The 20618-nt window shown below is 46.3% G+C and overlaps 1 protein-coding gene across 4 annotated transcripts in view; it reads right to left on the reverse strand.

Moving 5' to 3' along the window:
• Nucleotides 1-4937: 4937 nt before the first annotated feature.
• LOC123746603 (uncharacterized) overlaps nucleotides 4938-20618 on the reverse strand; it is a 156133-nt gene continuing 140452 nt past the window's right edge. For all 4 annotated transcript variants that reach the window (XM_069318377.1, XM_069318378.1, XM_069318379.1 and 1 more), the window contains 4 exons: nucleotides 10168-10256; nucleotides 9850-9972; nucleotides 8931-9228; nucleotides 4938-6071 (listed from right to left, as the gene is read on the reverse strand). In XM_069318377.1, the coding sequence (XP_069174478.1) occupies nucleotides 8931-9228; nucleotides 9850-9972; nucleotides 10168-10256 (510 nt within the window). In that variant the 3' untranslated portion in view covers nucleotides 4938-6071. The remainder of the gene's footprint in view (nucleotides 6072-8930; nucleotides 9229-9849; nucleotides 9973-10167; nucleotides 10257-20618) is intronic.

The raw sequence follows: 20618 nt of genomic DNA on the forward strand, positions 1-20618 counted from the left end.
CGCTCAGTGCGCTCAACTCACACCAAAGTATCACCGGTGTACTTCTGTATATTCGACCAAATATATATATAGTATCTTAGTGTCTGTGTTTATTTGTCACCATACTTTACGTAACAATAGAACCGTTACATTGGTGACCCAGTGAGTGAAAAAGAACACCTTGTCACAAACTAGATCTTCGCCATGGATTTATCTACCAGGTTCCCAGCATACAACGCAGATGAGCCAGAATTTTGGTTCATGCAGATGGAGGCTATTTTCGACCTTCACGAAATTTCGACCGAGAAAGCCCGATATGCCTGTACCCTGCCAACACTTACCTCGGAGGCTATGCACACTGCCTCCGCTGTCATCACCGCGCCATCACCGGACACCAGGACGTACACTGCATTGAAGGCCGCTCTTCTGCAGGCAGCAATGAAACGCCGCATTCAACAAAGGGACCAACTCCTCACTGACAAAAGATTAGCAGACAAAACACCAGCTCAGCTTCTGCGGCATATTCAGTATGTGATGCATACTGCAACTGACCCAGCCCCCAGCGAGATTGTGAGATCACTGTGAATACAACTCTGTCCAAAACACATTCAACCGGCCCTATTCAGTATGGCTGACGACACCCCATTAGCCCAGCTGGCTACACTGGCAGACCGGCTTCATACGACGTCTAATAACACTATATTGTCCCACTTCAGTGATACACAGCAGACTACAGACACCCAACAACTCGACGTCCTCCAGAATCGGCGTTTCGTCCACCCAGGGAAAACGTACCATGCGAATCCAGTATCAGTCTCTAGGCGACAGCGAGAACGTCGGGGAAAGCTTTGTTCTTACCACCAGAAGTTCGGACACCAAGCCCGCAACTGTAGGGCTCCTTGTTCCTGGTCGGGAAACTACTTCGGCGGGGACTGTTAACGGCCAGTGACCCCGCCATTTCAAACACTACACTGCTCTACATATCTGACGTCATAACCAAACGCCGTTTCCTCGTTGACACAGGTGCAGCAGCTAGCGTGTTGCCTCCCCCACTAGTCAAACCAACCCGTACTCCTGGTTTGGACTTACGAGCCGCCAATGGTACGTCCGTCCGTACATATGGGACCCGCGCCCTGGTTCTCGAGTTCGCCTCTCTGGGTCGCTTTACGTGGACTTTCCTCATAGCGGATGTGGAACAACCCATTCTTGGATGGGATTTCCTGCAACACCATCGACTTATGGTGGATCCCGCAGCCACCATATGGTGAAACCAGCAAATTCAAGAACTAAAGGATGCAGATTCAAGCTAAGGAAACAAAGATGCCAAAAAATATTAGAAAGTTTTCTTTTGCAAACAGAGTGGCAGACAGTTGGAACATGATAAGTGAGGTGGTGGTGGAGGCCAAACCCATCAGTAATTTCAAAGCGTTATACAACAAAGAGTACTGGGAAGACGGGACACCACGAGCCTTGCTCTCATCCTGTAACTACACTTAGGCAATTATGCACACACACACACAACACTGGTTTCCCTTCAGAGCACACAATCTTTCACCTTTTAGGTGAGTAGACTCTTTCACTCATTTTCTGCGTTGATGTGATTTTTATCATACTTTGAAAAATCTGTCCCGAGCTACTAAAGGAAGCACTTGTGCTGCACCACACACCTGCTGGCACTGGTGCTGCACCACACACCTGCTAGCACTTGTGCTGCACCACACACCTGCTGGCACTGGTGCTGCACCACACACCTGCTAGCACTGGTGCTGCACCACCAGTAAAGTGGTACATAAAGGCAAACCAACAAAATCAATAGAGAGAGGGGGAGTGAAGAATAAGGAGAGGGGGAACATGTTCCTGAAGATTGCTTACACCAACATAGATGGAGTAAGATCGAAGATACTGGAGTTAAGTGATGCAATACAGCTGCAGACACTAGACATTGTTACACTCACGAAGACAAAACTTGAAGATGTTATTTTAAATGAGGTCATATTCCCAAGGGGCTACTCAATTTGGGGAAGGGACAGAAAAATTAAGAAAGGCGGTGGCGTTGCTGTGCTGGTGAAAGAACACCTAAAGGTGAACGAAATAATGACTGCCAATCCACAAGAAGTTGACGTGATAGCACTAGAGATCTGCCATGAGGATGAAAACTAATGATCATAAATGCATATAGTCCACCACCAAGCAGCACATGGTCAAAGGAGGAGCTAGATAGTAAACGAGAGGGTCTTATAACAATAATGAGAGAGATTATAGCGAGAGCGGATAATGATAGATCACGACTGTTGATAGTCGGCGACTTCAACAACTGGAAATCCATAGACTGGGAAGCATATGAAGCTAAAACAGAGGATTTTTGGACCTGTAAATTTGTAGACCTCATCCTGGGAACTTTCTTGTATCAACATGTTAAACAAGCTAAGAGGATGAGGGAAGGGGACATCCCCTCCATGCTAGATTTGATATTTACCAGGAAGGAGGAAGAAATATTTGACATTCAGTACCTTCCTCCCTTGGATAAAAGTGACCATGTCTTTTTGAGAATAAAGTATGCAATGCATTATAATCTGGAAGGAAATAAGGAGGTTGAAGCAGTTGAAAAACTTGACTTATGGAGACCTTAGAAAAATTTTTAGTGAGTATAATTGGACAGGCTTGTTGCTAGGCAAGGAAGTAAATGAGATGTATGTCATTGATGACATACATCATCAATGTATGTCATCATTATCATATATTTTTTGTGAAATATATGATAAAGGCACAAAATTTTTTATAACAAAACAGAGATGCAGAACTAGGAAACAGGATTGGTTTAACAGAAATTGCGAGAGGGCCAGAGACCAAAAGACACAAAAATAGAATCAATACAGGAAGAGGCCGAACCCCCAAACATGCCAGCGATACAAAGATGCGAGAAACAACTATACGGCAGTGAGGAGAGAGGCAGAAGGAAATTTTGAAAAAGGGATTGCAGACAAATGTAAAACAGAACCAGGTCTATTCTATAAATTCATAAACAACAAATTGCAGGTAAAGGATAATATGCAGAGGTTGAAAATGGGAAATAGATTCACGGAAAATGAAAAGGAAATGTGTGAAACATTAAATTAAAAGTTTCAAAGTGTGTTTGTACAACATGAAATCTTCAGGGAACCAGACACAATAAGAATTCCAGAGGACAACATAGAGCACATAGAGGTGTCTAGAGACGAAGTGGAAAAAATGCTCAAGGAGCTAAATGGTCCAGATGGAGTTTCACCATGGGTTCTGAAAGAATGTGCACCTGACCTCAGTATTCCACTTCAACTGATTTTTAGGCATCCCTGTTTACAGGAGTTGTAGCTGATGTGTGGAAAAAGGCTAACATAGTTCCAATCTACAAAAGTGGCAGCAGGGAAGACCCCCTGCTATTGGAAAAATAATTAAAACTAAATGGGTAGAACACCTGGAGAAAAACGATATGATAAGGTGAATAAATGTGAACAGTGACAGTAAGGTGAACAGACAGTATGGTTTTCAATCTGGAAGATCCTGTGTAACGAACTTACTTAGTTTTTATGATCGAGCCACAGAGATTTTACAGAAAAGAGATGGTTGGGTTGAGTGCATCTATCTGGACCTAAGAAAGGCTTTTGACATAGTTCCCCATAAGAGGTTGTTCTGGAACGTATTGGAGGGGTGACAGGTAAGCTTCTAACATGGATGAAAAATTTCCTAGCTGACAGAAAAATGAGGGCTGTAATCTGAGGCAAGGTATCAGATTGGAGGAATGTCACAAGTTGAGTACCACAGGGTTCAGTTCTTGCACCGATAATGTTCATTGTCTATATAAACGATCTACCAGTTGGAATACAGAATTATATGAACATGTTTGCTGATGATGTTAAGATAATAGGGAAGATAAGAAACCTAGATGATTGTCATGCCCGTCAAGAAGACCTGGACAAAATAAGTATATGGAGCAACACTTTGCAAATGGAATTTAATGTGAATAAATGCCATGTTGTGGAATTGGAGAACATATACCCCACACAAACTATAAATTATGTGAGAAATATTTAAAGAATTCTGACAAAGACAGGGATCTAGGGGTGGTTCTAGATAGAAAACTGTCACCTGAGGACCACATTAAGAACATTGTGCAAGGAGCCTATGCTACACTTTCTAACTTCAGAATTGTTTTTAAATACATGGATGGAGAAATACTAAAGGAATTGTTCACGACTTTTGTTGGACCAAAGCTGGAATATGCAGCTGTTGTGTGGTGCCCATATCTTAAGAAGCACATCAATAAACTGGAAAAGGTGCAATGACATGCCACTAAGTGGCTCCCAGAACTGAAGGACAAGAGCTACGAGGAGAAGTTAGAGGCATTAAATATGCAAAAACTAGTAGAAGAAAAAGAGGCGATATGATCACTACGTCCAAAATAGTAACAGGAATCGATAACATTGATAGGGAAGAATTCCCAAGACCCGGAACTTCAAGAACAAGAGGTCATAGATGTAAATTAACGAAACAAACCTGCCGGAGCATTATAAGAAAATTCACTTTTGTAAACAGTGGTAGACGGTTGGAACAAGTTAGGTGAGAAGGTGGTGGAGGCCAAGACCGTCAGTAGTTTCAAAGCGTTATATGACAAAGAGTGCTGGGAAGACGGGACACCACGAGCGTAGCTCTCATCCTGTAACTACACTTAGGTAATTACACGCACACACACACACGGTTGGAACAAGTTAAGTGAGAAGGTGGTGGAGGCCAAGACCGTCAGTAGTTTCAAAGCGTTATATGACAAAGAGTGCTGGGAAGACGGGACACCACGAGCGTAGCTCTCATCCTGTAACTACACTTAGGTAATTACACTTAGGTAATTACACACACACACTGGTGCTGCACCACACACCCGCTGGCACTACATCTTAACTAATAAGACAGGATAATCAACTAAATCATTCTAAATTCAAGATAATCTTTAATGAGATCAGTATATATGTAATCTTTACAAATGGAGTTTCAGAATTTCCCAATTTGAATAAATTTACCAAAGCACCCAAAATGAAGAGTAACAAAACTTTTATTGTAAACATAAATGGTTGAGAAATTACAATTTACTATATATTTTGATAATACAAAATGCTTTTATTGAATCCTTTATGCATACATATAACTTACACTATTTTTAATTTGACTACATTGTTCTCTTGCATACAGTATTCCACGACAAAAATTTGAGAGAAAATGAGATGTATAAAGCTATAGGGGAATATAAATATGACGGCTGAAAAGAAAACGTAAATAAATATCAGGGGTAACACGTCCAGCCTCAGCAAGTATACAGTGCGTCGACGACTTCTGTGCCGTGTCCTGGTAGACTCACACACTGGTGTGTTCAGGCCACGCTCTCACTCACATCCTCTTATAAAAGATTAGAACACATCATAGTACAGTACAAGAGAACTGTAGCTTAACTTTCTCATTTATCTTACTGTATTTATCTTATATTAAGATGGGAAATTTAACACCCAACCTGCTAATAACAGCAACTATATATGTGATTGATATATATATATATATATATATATATATATATATATATATATATATATATATATATATATATTATATATATATATATATATATATATATATATATATATATATATATATATATATATATATAATCTTGTTATTTTCTAGCTACATGGAAATCTTTGGTATTGAAAGAACTCCTGAATTTGACTATGTACACAAACTTTGGCAGCTATTGATCATAGCTTAAGTGGACAATTGCCCTTTTTCCTCTTGGATCAGACACAATGGACATATTACAAAGGTTGGCACAGTCTTTGTGGTTGGAATCTCTGAGCAGTTTAGCTTTCAATGGTAGTGGCTGACTTGACGGACATGTCCAAGAAATAGTCATGTCTGTATTTTGCGTTTTGTAGATCTCGCTTTAAAGCAGATTTGGAGGAGTATGACTGATACAAACATAACACTGAAGTCAACAAATAAGGAATAGCTCTTGACTGGCTGAAATAAATATAATCTTGGCTGATCTTAAGTGTGTGTGATGCCTCCCTCAGCATCTGCAAGAGAGAATATTTATTGTTAATGTACAGTATTCTTAATAGTTTTTTCTAAAGCATTGTCAACTGCCCTTGTGACACAAATTCTGCAAATGTTTACAAATTTTATGATACAGTACTTATGCATTAGATAAATAAATGGTAAATGGCTACACTTCGGGTAAACAATGTAGGAAAGTTAATGTAAGGCGCTATAATTGTGTCGTAGTAATAAATGATCAAAAATAAAATTAACTGAGCAAAAGATACTACAGAATTAGAGAAAGGCATTATTGTACCATGCCCGAGAAAAGCATTATTGTACCATGCCCGAGAAAGGCATTATTGTACCATGCCCGAGAAAAGGGGGGATAGAAATTACAGTTCCAATGGGAGGAGAGGCTACGGTGTTAGACACACACTACATTGTCAGATATATATATGTATGTTGTACCTAGTAGCCAGAATGCAGTACTCGGCCTACTATGCAAGGCTTGATTTGCCTAATAAGCCAAGTTTTCCTGAATTTATATATTTTCAAATTTTTTTCTTATGTAATGATAAAGTTATCCATTTATTTATTTATGAGTTAATATTTTTTTATTTGAGTTAACACTAACGTAGATATATGACCGAACCTAACAACCCTACCTAACCTAACCTAACCTATCTTAACCTAACCTAACCTAACAACCCTACCTAACCTAACCTATCTTAACCTAACCTAACCTAACAACCCTACCTAACCTAACCTATCTTAACCTAACCTAACCTAACAACCCTACCTAACCTAACCTATCTTAACCTAACCTAACCTAACAACCCTACCTAACCTAACCTAACCTAACCTAACCTAACAACCCTACCTAACCTAACCTAACCTAACCTAACCTAACCTAACCTAACAACCCTACCTAACCTAACCTAACCTAACAACTCTACCTAACCTAACCTAACCTATCCTATCTTAACCTAACCTAACCTAACCTAACAACCCTACCTAACCTAACCTAACCTATCCTATCTTAACCTAACCTATCTTAACCTAACCTAACCTAACCTATCCTATCTTAACCTAACCTATCTTAACCTAACCTAACCTAACAACCCTACCTAACCTAACCTATCCTATCTTAACCTAACCTAACAACCCTACCTAACTTAACCTAACCTAACCTAACCTAACAACCCTACCTAACCTAACCTAACAACCCTACCTAACCTAACCTAACCTATCCTATCTTAACCTAACCTAAACTAACATAACTAAGTCAATTATTTATGTTATTAATATAATATAATAATTCAAATAAACCAATTAGAAACTTTTTGTGAAAACTAAAGAAAATCACTCGACCTATTAGGCAAATCTGGCCTTGCATAGTAGGCTGAGAAGTGTGTTCTGGCTATTAGGTACGACATTATATATATATATATATATATATATATATATATATATATATATATATATATATATATATACACCGCCCCTATCTCCACTGAACACCGGTGTATTTGTGGCTATGCACAGGCGGACCAATACGGCAGCCATGGTCTCATCTGTCGTAAGACACAGGGAAAGATTGCCAGACACGAAGCAGTCAATGATGACATCAAGAGAAGTTTGGCTACAGCTGGGTGTCCAGCACAAAGGGAACCTCGGTTGTGCAGACCTGACAATAGTCACAAACGCCCAGATGGAGTCACCGTGCAGCCATGGAGGGAAGGTAAACAGGTCGTGTGGGACTACACGTGTGCATCCACATTGGCTAATACCTATCTACCTTACAGCACAGCTGAGCGAGGCGGGGCAGCCACCTTCAGGGAGACCCAGAAAACCAACAAGTACAGAGACCTAAAACGTTACAGGTTCGTGCCAACAGGCTCCGAGAGACTGGGTGCCTGGGGGTAAATGTGCACTTAGATTCTTAAAGGAGGTGGGTGAGGAACTCATTGGGAAAACAAAAGACTCACGCGTGGCCAGTTTCCTGTTCCAGCGCCTCAGTGTCGCAGTTCAGAGGGGAAATGCGTGCTGTATCCTGGGTACGCACCCGACCTCCGAGGAGCTGGACGAGGTCTTCGAACATCGATTGTTATATATGTGTGTGTTCTCTGTAAACTGTAGCATTGCAATAAAATAAAATAAAACAAAATATATAAAAAAATAATAGGGGTGGTAGGAGAAGAAAAGATTAAAGTGTTCAGTGAGAATCCACAAGGTCTTCTCTAAATACTCTTTATTTTCTTCTTCGAGGATGTGGGTCCTTACAATTGCACCAGAGGTGGTACTTCTGGTGCCTACATTATATATATCACTAAGAACTCTTTGACCCGGTCAGGATTCGAACCCATGCCGTCCAGGATCACCCCTAAACGTACACAGTACCGTGACCACCGCACCAAAGACGATCATTGGTGCGGTGGTCACGGTACTGTGTACGTTTAGGGGTGATCCTGGACGGCATGGGTTCGAATCCTGGCCGGGTCAAAGAATTCTTAGTGATATATGGCTTGTGCGTTCATGCAGCTTTCTCACATATAATATATATATATATATTCTGTGTTGGCATCGTTATGTGCTGGTCTTGTCCTTACTCTCATGCTGGGTAGAGTAAATAGTTCCGTGATTTGGGTGTTCATGGTAGGTTGTTCTAGTCTTATGTGAATTGCTTCAAGAAACAACCAACCATGAACACCCAAATCACGGAACTATTTACTCTACCCACCATGAGAGTAAGGACAAGACCAGCACATAACGATGCCAACACAGAAGACTATATATATATATATATATATATATATATATATATATATATATATATATATATATATATATATATATATATATATAACTAACCTCTCAACAAATGTAATACTAACCTAGATAAACCTGTGGCGAGGAACGCCCCTCATGCCGAAGAGGATGGTGGGTGGAGCTTCCCGGAGCCCTTGCTGCAGAAGCCCCTCCTTCCTGTCTTCCTTGAGCTCCTCCTCCTCGAGGTTGGCGTCCTCTGCCTGGTAATTGCTCTCCTCCAAGGAACGATCGTTCCTCAGGGCTTCAGCACCGAGGGAACTCGAGAGCTCGGTGATGAGGTCACTTAAGTCGTACTCATCAAGACTCTGTGCCATCATCCTGGGGGTACCTATGGCAGCAGAAGTGGCCCTCTTACGGCGGCCACTGTAACAACACAGCGATTAGTCACCAATCAGGTCCAGGACAGTACTAAGCTGCTGACTGTCCTACTCTGAGGCAAAAACAGTACCCAGTTAGGACTCTGGGAGTCCCCAGCCAGGACCAGGACAGTCACCAGCCTAACCTACTAACTGTCCTACTCCGAGGCAAGGCGACAGGAAAATCACATGTATCCACACATGGAAAGGAGGCACCCATAAGCCCACTACATAAACACACACAATATACCTATACACCCAAGACATTAAACCTTACAGCATACATATATTAATGCTGTTTCTGGGTAAAGTCAACAATTGCCAGTGTCTGTGGGCCATATGACTTTCACTACAGGGGCGGGGGTAGGGTGGGGAGGACGGGGGGGGGGGCATGTTGGCTAATGAGAGCACGATATTAAAGCTATTAATTTCAAGAAGCCATTACCAGCATCTACGGACCCACTCAAGCTACAGAACGGAAAGCAATAAAGGCATTTTGATCTCTGGAAGGTGTTCTGGGGATATGTGAAATGGGGAGTGAGGGGTTCAGGTGCATGGGGGGGGGTGAGGAGGTACATGGGAGGGGGGGGGTGTGAGGAGGTACATGGGAGGGGGGAAGAGTACTCACATCTGCTTGACGTCAATGAGACCAAAGCCAACAGGTAGAGTGACATACTTCCTGTTCTTCATCTTGGCCAGCGCCAGCAGTGTCTCCAGCTCCGCCAGCCGCTGGTCACTCACACGCTTCTGTCTGTAATGACCACCACTGCTGTAACCACCACCACTGTAACTATCACCACCACCACTGTAACTATCACCACCACCACTGTCACCACCACTACTGTAACCACCACTACCACCACCACTACTGTAACCACCACTACCACCACCACTACTGTCACCACCACTACTGTAACCACCACTACCAGCAGGAGCAGCACCGTACCTGTAAGGGGGTCTGGCAGCGGCGGGCGGGGCGAGGAGAGCACAACACACCACCAGCAGCACCACCACCTTCATCGTCGACCACCCCTCCTGTAGGACCACCACCACGTGTTAGTGAGGCACCACCAGGTGTTAGTGAGGGGCCGGGGGGGGGGGGGGTGAGGGATGCTGGAGAGATGAGTGACGGATGCTCAAGAGATGAGTGACGGATGCTGGAGAGATGAGTGAGGGGATGCTGGAGAGATGAGTGACGGATGCTCAAGAGTGAGGGGATGCTGGAGAGATGAATGAGGAATGCTGCACAAATGAGATGGATGCTGAAGCAGCAAATGTAAATCGGCCAGCTGGCCTGCGGTGGGGGTGCAGCGCCGGTCCCCAGGTGTCCCGCTGTCCGCAGCTAATCCTTTGCCCAGTCTAGGTGCTAGTAAGAGTCAGGAAACACTTCTTATTCCTTAGCGGCCGGCCTCACGCCCTGGGAAAAACTTCTCCCATTTGTCATATCAGTTTTCCCCAGTCACTAGGTATTTTCTGCCCGCCTGTTAATTCTAGGATTCCCCATTATGTCTTGGTCGGGCTCCGTTAAGTGTTGTGTCTATACACTTTATTTTCCCTTTGTGTCCTGACTGTTATACCTAGTTCTAATTATATTTCATCTGCCATTAGGTTTCTGCAGAACGTGTTTGCCATGTCTAGGCTATGCTTACTACTACGGGGGTACATTTTAAGTTAATTAGTCCTCAGACATGGACATGTTACATTTGTTAATTCCTACTTATATTATTTACATGTTCTGCAGAATTTAATTTACTAATAAATTTAAGCCCCAGACTGCCTGTGTCTTTTTCCCCCTGACCAGAAAATGTTTGTCATGTTTATTTTGCTATTCTTATTAATTTGTTCATAGCTTGAAAACATCATTCACTTCAACAGTACAACGTTTATACTTCTCTGATATGATCAGTGTCACCCTCTCTCTCTCTCTCCCTCTCTCTCTCTCTCTCTCTCTCTCTCTCTCTCACACACACACACCTGTTCTAGATTATCTAGGGGCGCCATTAGACCCCGGCAAGTCCCGTCTCTGACCATAACAGAGAAAGTAAAGTGACTTGGTGAGGCAAAGGGTTGTATGGCTGCCACTACACACCCGTGCCTGCTTGCTGCTGCCTGCCACGGTTGTGCAGTCACAGTCTGGTTGGTAGCCAGGTTTGTCGTCATCTTTGGCTTCGGCGTAATAATCCCAGAACCAAGTCGAATCCCAGACCAGGAACGGTTGAGGGCCTCGGGGCTAACAACACGGCAAGGCACACATGACGGGGCCGACCTCATCGAAACTTTTGACAATACTGAACAACTTTGTGTATATTGATCCTGAGCACATCTGTAAAGGTCAGATATAACACAAACATGGCCTAACAGTTCCAAGCTCAACAAGCCACACTGTCGGCCAGAAAACTGGCAGGAGATGCTCTTCACCCACGGGGTTACTAACCCATGGAACTGCCTATTCGCCGAGGCCCTAAATGCTTAGACATTACTGCTGTTGAGAATCTATAGTGGAAAAATCAAGATCAATGTCCGACCTTTGATAATTTGGCGGCTTTCTGTCCCCACTCGAAACGCCGTATTTACGGCGGCCTTCTGGTAAATAGCCCAACCACTTGGGCTGGACGGTTGAGCGACGGTCTCGATTCATGTAGGTCGGCGTTCAATCCCCGACCGTCCACAAGTGGTTGGGCACCATTCCTTCCCCCCCCGTCCCATCCCAAATCCTTATCCTGACCCCTTCCCAGTGCTACATAGTCATAATGGCTTGGCGCTTTCCCCCCCTGATAGTTGCATTTCCTTGACTATTATTTACCCCAAGAGTTCGTGGATGTTCAGGACGTCAAAACGAGGGGAGAAAGACGTGAGACAAACGACATCAATGGCGCGAGAAGAACGGAATTTTACCCAAGGAAACGTCGGCGGCAAGATCACTGAGAAGGAGGCGGTGGGCGCGGGGCCCCACGCGCCTCTCACAGCGCGGTGCAGCAAGGTGTTGGGGTCACTGTGTAACATGTGAGTTAGTCGTGTGTGTGCAGGGGGGGGGGGGGCAGATATGTGACCACAGGTGTCTCCCCGCCGCTGCCTGTGGCGGGGGTGAAGGTCACGTAAGGGTCAACAAGGTCGTACTAAACATGTTAGTCATAAACAACTCTATCACTACACCGTTGAGGATTGTGTACACAGTTAAGCAAGTCCCAGCTGTGTCTGGGTACAAGTGACAGGATGAACAACCCAGCGGGTTTTCTTCCTATTGGGGAGTGTTGTACATGCTGCTATGGCGGTGTGTCCACTCACAGGATGAGTGGCGCTGCCAAATACTGTCACTATGGCGGTGTGTCCACTCACAGGATGAGTGGCGCTGCCCAATACTGTCACTATGGCGGTGTGTCCACTCACAGGATGAGTGGCGCTGCCCAATACTGTCACTATGGCGGTGTGTCCACTCACAGGATGAGTGGCGCTGCCCAATACTGTCACTATGGCGGTGTGTCCACTCACAAGATGAGTGGCGCTGCCCAATACTGTCACTATGGCGGTGTGTCCACTCACAAGATGAGTGGCGCTGCCCAATACTGTCACTATGGCGGTGTGTCCACTCACAGGATGAGTGACGCTGCCCAATACTGTCACTATGGCGGTGTGTCCACTCACAGGATGAGTGACGCTGCCCAATACTGTCACTATGACGGTGTGTCCACTCACAGGATGAGTGGCGCTGCCCAATACTGTCACTATGGTGGTGTGTCCAATCACAAGATGAGTGGCGCTGCCCAATACTGTCACTATAGTGGTGTGTCCACTCACAGGATGAGTGGCGCTGTCCAATACTGTCACTATGGCGGTGTGTCCACACACAGGATGAGTGGCGCTGCCCAATACTGTCACTATGGCGGTGTGTCCACTCACAGGATGAGTGGCGCTGCCCAATACTGTCACTATGGCGGTGTGTCCACTCACAGGATGAGTGGCGCTGTCCAATACTGTCACTATGGTGGTGTGTCCACACACAGGATGAGTGGCGCTGCCCAATACTGTCACTATGGCGGTGTGTCCACTCACAGGATGAGTGGCGCTGCCCAATACTGTCACTATGGCGGTGTGTCCACTCACAGGATGAGTGGCGCTGCCCAATACTGTCACTATGGCGGTGTGTCCACTCACAGGATGAGTGGCGCTGCCCAATACTGTCACTATGACGGTGTGTCCACTCACAGGATGAGTGGCGCTGCCCAATACTGTCACTATGGCGGTGTGTTCACTCACAGGATGAGTGACGCTGCCCAATACTGTCACTATGGCGGTGTGTCCACTCACAGGATGAGTGGCGCTGCCCAATACTGTCACTATGGCGGTGTGTCTACTCACAAGATGAGTGACGCTGCCCAATACTGTCACTATGGTGGTGTGTCCACTCACAGGATGAGTGGCGCTGCCCAATACTGTCACTATGGCGGTGTGTCCACTCACAGGATGAGTGACGCTGCCCAATACTGTCACTATGGCGGTGTGTCCACTCACAGGATGAGTGACGCTGCGCAATACTGTCACTATGGCGGTGTGTCCACTCACAGGATGAGTGGCGGTGTGTCCACTCACAGGATGAGTGGCGGTGTGTCCACTCACAGGATGAGTGGCGGTGTGTCCACTCACAGGATGAGTGACGCTGCCCCATACTCTCACCTTGGCGGTGTGGTCACTCACAGGATGAGTGACGCTGCCCAATACTGTCACAATGGCGGTGTGTCCACTCACAGGTTGAGTGCCGCTGCCCAATACTGTCACAATGGCGGTGTGCTCACTCACAGGATGAGTGGCGCTGCCCAATACTGTCACTGGCGGTGTGCTCACTCACAGGATGAGTGGCGCTGCCCAATACTGTCACTATGGCGGTGTGTCCACTCACAGGATGAGTGCCGCTGCCCAATACTGTCACTATTGCGGTGTGTCCACTCACAGGATGAGTGACGCTGCCCCATACTCTCACTATGGGGGTGTGTCCACTCACAAGATGAGTGCCGCTGCCCATTACTGTCACTATGGCGGTGTATCCACTTACAGGATGAGTGACGCTGCCCAATACTGTCACTATGGCGGTGTGCTCACTCACAGGATGAATGCCGCTGAACAATACTGTCACTATGGCGGTGTGTCCACTCACAGGATGAGTGAACCTGCCCAATACTGTCACTAAGGCGGTGTGTCCACTCACAGGATGAGTGGCGCTGCCCAATACTGTCACTATGGCGGTGTGTCCACTCACAGGATGAGTGGCGCTGCCCAATACTGTCACTATGGCGGTGTGTCCACTCACAGGATGAGTGGCGCTGCCCAATACTGTCACTATGGCGGTGTGTCCACTCACAGGATGAGTGAACCTGCCCAATACTGTCACTATGGCGGTGTGTCCACTCACAGGATGAATGGCGCTGCACAATACTGTCACTATGGCGGTGTGTCCACTCACAGGATGAGTGGCGCTGCCCAATACTGTCACTATGGCGGTGTGTCCACTCACAGGATGAGTGGCGCTGCCCAATACTGTCACTATGGCGGTGTGTCCACTCACAGGATGAGTGGCGCTGCCCAATACTGTCACTATGGCGGTGTGTCCACTCACAGGATGAGTGGCGCTGCCTAATACTGTCACTGGCGGTGTGTCCACTCACAGGATGAGTGGCGCTGCCCAATACTGTCACTATGGCGGTGTGTCCACTCACAAGATGAGTGGCGCTGCCAAATATTGTCACTATGGCGGTGTGTCCACTCACAGGATGAGTGCCGCTGCCCAATACTGTTACTATGGCGGCGTGTCCACTCACAGGATGAGTGGCGCTGCCCAATACTGTCACTATGGCGGTGTGTCCACTCACAGGATGAGTGCCGCTGCCCAATACTGTTACTATGGCGGCGTGTCCACTCACAGGATGAGTGACGCTGCCCAATAATGTCACTATGGCGGTGTGTCCACTCACAGGATGAGTGGCGCTGCCCAATAATGTCACTATGGCGGTGTGTCCACTCACAGGATGAGTGGCGCTGCCCAATAATGTCACTATGGCGGTGTGTCCATGTCTGATTTCACTGTTCACCTAGCAGTAAATAGGTACCTGGGAGTTAGACAGCTGTCACGGGCTGCTTCCTGGGGGTGGAGGCCTGGTCGAGGACCGGGCCGCGGGGACGCTAAGCCCGGAAATCATCTCAAGATAACCTCTCAAGATAAGTTACTATTAATAAATTGTGGCTCATGACAGGAGAGGACAAAACAAGGTCTCCAGTTGACGCAGTTCAATCCCCGACCGTCCACAAGTGGTTGGGCACCATTCCTTCCCTCCGTCCGATCCCAAATCCCTATCCTGACCCCTTCCCAGTGCTATATAGTCGTGATGGTTTGGCGCTTTCCCCCTGATAGTTCCCTCCCTCCTTCCCCCAGGTGGTGCTGGGGAGTATGGAGCCTGAAGGCTGGGGAGGGAGTGTGTAAGTGGGGGTAGGGAGAGGCTGATTGGCCCAGCGGCTGCCAGCCAAATCTTAAAATGCAAATAAGCCAATCACATTTTAGTGGTGTATGCAAAGTTGGACGCGGCAGGGATTGGAGAGGGACTGTGGCGGATTACACATGCCCGTCACCACAACACACACACAAGAGGAAGATAGGAGAGCTCGGGGAGACATGATCACCACATACAAAATCCTCGGGGGAATGAACAGAGCAGACAAAGATGGATTAACACTGGTGGGACACGAACAAGGGGACACAGGTGGAAACTGAGTACCCAAATGAGCCACAGAGATATTAGAAAGAACTTTTTTAGTGTCAGAGTGGTTGACAAATGGAATGCATTAGGCAGTGATGTGGTGGAGGCTGACTCCATACACAGTTTCAAGTGTAGATATGATAGAGCCCAATAGGCTCTGGAACCTGTACACCAGTTGATTGACGGTTGAGAGGCGGGACCAAAGAGCCAGAGCTCAACCCCCGCAAGCACAAATAGGTGAGAACATACACACACCCGTCAGGGAGAGATGTATGGGCAAGTCTCCTTGCACCTGTTGCCTCTCTTCACCCAGCAGTCATTAGGAACCTGGGTGTTAGTCGACTGTTGTGGGTGGAAGCAGCCCGTGACAGCTGACTAACACCCAGGTACCTATTTTACTGTTACGTAACAGGGGCATAGGGTGAAAGAAACTCTGCCCATTGTTTCTCGCCGGCGCCTGGGATCGAACCCAGGACCACAGGATCACAAGTCCAGCGTGCTGTCCGCTCGGCCGACCGGCTCCCAATCTTGGGGAGTGGTCAAATGCTGCATATATCCCAGGTATACTGCAATTTCCATGACTGTCCTGGTGACACAACAATGTTCTTAATTTCAAGTTCTTAATTTCAAGTTCTTAATCCTAATTTTAGCTGGATAACGACCCGCCAAATCGTTTAACATCCTGGTACCCATTTTACTGCTGGGTGAACAGGGGGCTACAGTTAAGGATTGGTGCTTAGTCAATCCTCCCCCGGCCAGGATACGAACCCAGGATAAAGAGCTCGCGAAACGCCGAGCGAGTGTTTTCCCAATACGCCACGGAGACTGCTAAATTGTCATTGTAGGCCTCAGTCTTGGGTTATCAAATAGGACTCTTAAGTGTCATTATACGAGACTCATTATACGAAACTCATTATACGAGAACTCAGAGCTATGTGAAGACAGCAGAAGAGAGCAAACAGGAGCTCTATATGATACAATGTTTATTACAATGAAATGTGTAAATATTACAATGAAACAAAATACCTCTATAGGGAGCAGAGGGGAATTATCAGGGCTAATCACCAAGCCATTAAGGCTATATAGCACTTGGAAGCTATCAGGATAAGGATTAGGGATGGGACAGGGAAAGGAATGGTACCCAACCACTTAAGGACGGTCGGGGATTGAACGCCGACCTGCATGAAGCGAGACCGTCGCTCTACCGTCCAGCCCAAGTGGCTGGGACCCGTTGTTTAAGATTCGCTACCTGGAACAAAAAGTTCCAAGTAGCACGGGCTATGGTGAGCCCGTCTGGGACGCGTATGAGGAGCTCAAGGACGAGTATGGGGTGCACAATAACTGCCGCTTATAGGAGGAGTATGGGGTGCACAATAACTGCCGCTTATAGGAGGAGTATGGGGTGCACAATAACTGCCGCTTATAGGAGGAGTATGGGGTGCACAATACACTACCACTCACAGGATGAGTATGGGGAGCACAATAAACTACCACTCACAGGAGTATGGGGTGCACAATAAACTACCACTCACAGGATGAGTATGGGGTGCACAATAAACTACCACTCACAGGATGAGTATGGGGTGCACAATAAACTACCACTCACAGGAGTATGGGGTGCACAATACACTACCACACACAGGATGAGTATGGGGAGCACAATAAACTACCACTCACAGGAGTATGGGGTGCACAATAAACTACCACTCACAGGATGAGTATGGGGTGCACAATAAACTACCACTCACAGGAGTATGGGGTGCACAATAAACTACCACTCACAGGATGAGTATGGGGTGCACAATAAACTACCACTCACAGGAGTATGGGGTGCACAATAAACTACCACTCACAGGAGTATGGGGTGCACAATAAACTACCACTCACAGGAGTATGGGGTGCACAATAAACTACCACACACAGGAGGAGTATGGGGTGCACAATAAACTACCACACACAGGATGAGTATGGGGTGCACAATAAACTACCACACACAGGATGAGTATGGGGTGCACAATAAACTACCACACACAGGATGAGTATGGGGTGCACAATAAACTACCACACACAGGAGGAGTATGGGGTGCACAATAAACTACCACTCACAGGAGGAGTATGGGGTGCACAATAAACTACCACACACAGGAGGAGTATGGGGTGCACAATAAACTACCACACACAGGAGGAGTATGGGGTGCACAATAAACTACCACTCACAGGAGGAGTATGGGGTGCACAATAAACTACCACACACAGGAGTATGGGGTGCACAATAAACTACCACACACAGGAGGAGTATGGGGTGCACAATAAACTACCACTCACAGGATGAGTATGGGGTGCACAATAAACTACCACACACAGGAGGAGTATGGGGTGCACAATAAACTACCACACACAGGATGAGTATGGGGTGCACAATAAACTACCACACACAGGAGTATGGGGTGCACAATAAACTACCACACACAGGAGGAGTATGGGGTGCACAATAAACTACCACTCACAGGAGGAGTATGGGGTGCACAATAAACTACCACACACAGGAGGAGTATGGGGTGCACAATAAACTACCACTCACAGGAGGAGTATGGGGTGCACAATAAACTACCACACACAGGAGGAGTATGGGGTGCACAATAAACTACCACACACAGGATGAGTATGGGGTGCACAATAAACTACCACACACAGGATGAGTATGGGGTGCACAATAAACTACCACACACAGGAGGAGTATGGGGTGCACAATAAACTACCACACACAGGATGAGTATGGGGTGCACAATAAACCACCACACACAGGATGAGTATGGGGTGCACAATAAACTACCACACACAGGAGGAGTATGGGGTGCACAATAAACAAGCTGTCACCGCCGGATAAAACGCTGCCTAACTCCCGGGTACCTATCAACATCTAGGTGAACAGAGGCACTAGTTGAACAAAATCGAAACGTGACCAACCGGACTGAACCCGGAACCCTTCCTTGCAAGCCCAGGACGCAGCCCTGGGCCAGCCCTGCATCCTCATTAGATGCTATGGAAGACAAACAAAACGCTGATGTAATTTACACAGATTTCGCAAAAGCTTTTGATAAATGTGACCATGGTGTTATTGCACATAAAATGCGTTCAAAAGGAATTACCGGGAAAATAGGCAGATGGATCTACAATTTCCTGACTGACAGAACCCAATGTGTAATAGTCAACAAAATAAAATCCAGCCCATCAACCGTGAAGAGCTCAGTCCCCCAGGGTACTGTGCTTGCTCCAGTACTTTTTCTCATCCTCATATCGGACATAGACCAGAACACAACCTATAGCACTGTATCATCCTTTGCAGATGACACTAGGATTTTCATGAGAGTTGGCAACATAGAGGACACGGCAAACCTCCAATCAGATGTAGATCAGGTCTTTCTATGGGCTACAGAAAATAATATGGTATTCAACGAGGATAAGTTTCAGCTCATGCGCTACGGAAAAATTGAAAATATAAAAACAGAAACCACGTACAAAACGCAGGCAAATCATAACATAGAACGAAAAGGCAATGTAAAGGACCTGGGTGTACTCATGTCGGAAGACCTTACCTTTAAAGAACACAATAAAGTAGCCGTCACAACTGCAAGAAAAATGACAGGTTGGATAACAAGAACTTTTCACACTAGAGATGCTATACCGATGATGATACTTTTCAAAACGCTTGTGCTCTCTAGAGTGGAGTACTGCTGCACAATGACAGCCCCTTTCAAAGCTGGAGAAATTGCTGACCTAGAGAGCGTGCAGAGATCCTTTACTGCTAGAATCCACTCAGTAAAACATCTAAATTACTGGGACCGACTAAAGAGCCTAAATCTGTACTCCCTTGAGCGCAGGCGGGAGAGATACATAATAATTTACACGTGGAAAATAATTGAGGGGCTGGTCCCAAACCTGCACACAGAAATAACACCACATGAGACCAGAAGACATGGCAGGATGTGCAGAATACCCCCGTTGAAAAGCAGAGGTGCAACAGGTACTCTGAGAGAGAACTCTATCAACATCAGAGGCCCGAGGCTGTTCAACACGCTTCCACTACACATAAGGGGCATAACTGGCAAACCCCTCACAGTGTTCAAGAGAGAACTGGATAAGCACCTCCAAAGAATACCTGATCAACCAGGCTGTGACTCATACGTCAGGCTGCGAGCAGCCGCGTCTAACAGCCTGGTTGATCAGTCCAGCAACCAGGAGGCCTGGTCGACGACCGGGCCGCGGGGACACTAAGCCCCGGAAGCACCTCAAGGTAGCCTCAAGGTAGGTAGCCCAATGAGCCACGAGGACCCAGCCACCTCTAAGATGGTAGATGTGGTCACCTCCGGTGCTGACGCAAGAGGGCGCCGGAAGGATCCGCTGTGTCGGCGTTCTATCCACTCGATGCAGCAGTCCGGCCTCCTAAGGTGTCTCAACGGTCAATTTAAAGTGGTCTCTCCTAAAAATACAGAGGACAGTACGTGCTCTGTATTGTAACAAGGAGTAACAAAGAAAACGGGACAGTATGTCCCTTTCGCCATCCGCTTCCATTTTCTAGTACGACAATTTCTGGATTTATGTAGCGCCTACGTGCGAAAAGCGACGTTCTTTATAGGAGGACAGGTTATAATAT

Source organism: Procambarus clarkii, chromosome 90 (assembly GCF_040958095.1).
Source record: "Procambarus clarkii isolate CNS0578487 chromosome 90, FALCON_Pclarkii_2.0, whole genome shotgun sequence".
Taxonomy (NCBI): domain Eukaryota; kingdom Metazoa; phylum Arthropoda; class Malacostraca; order Decapoda; family Cambaridae; genus Procambarus; species Procambarus clarkii.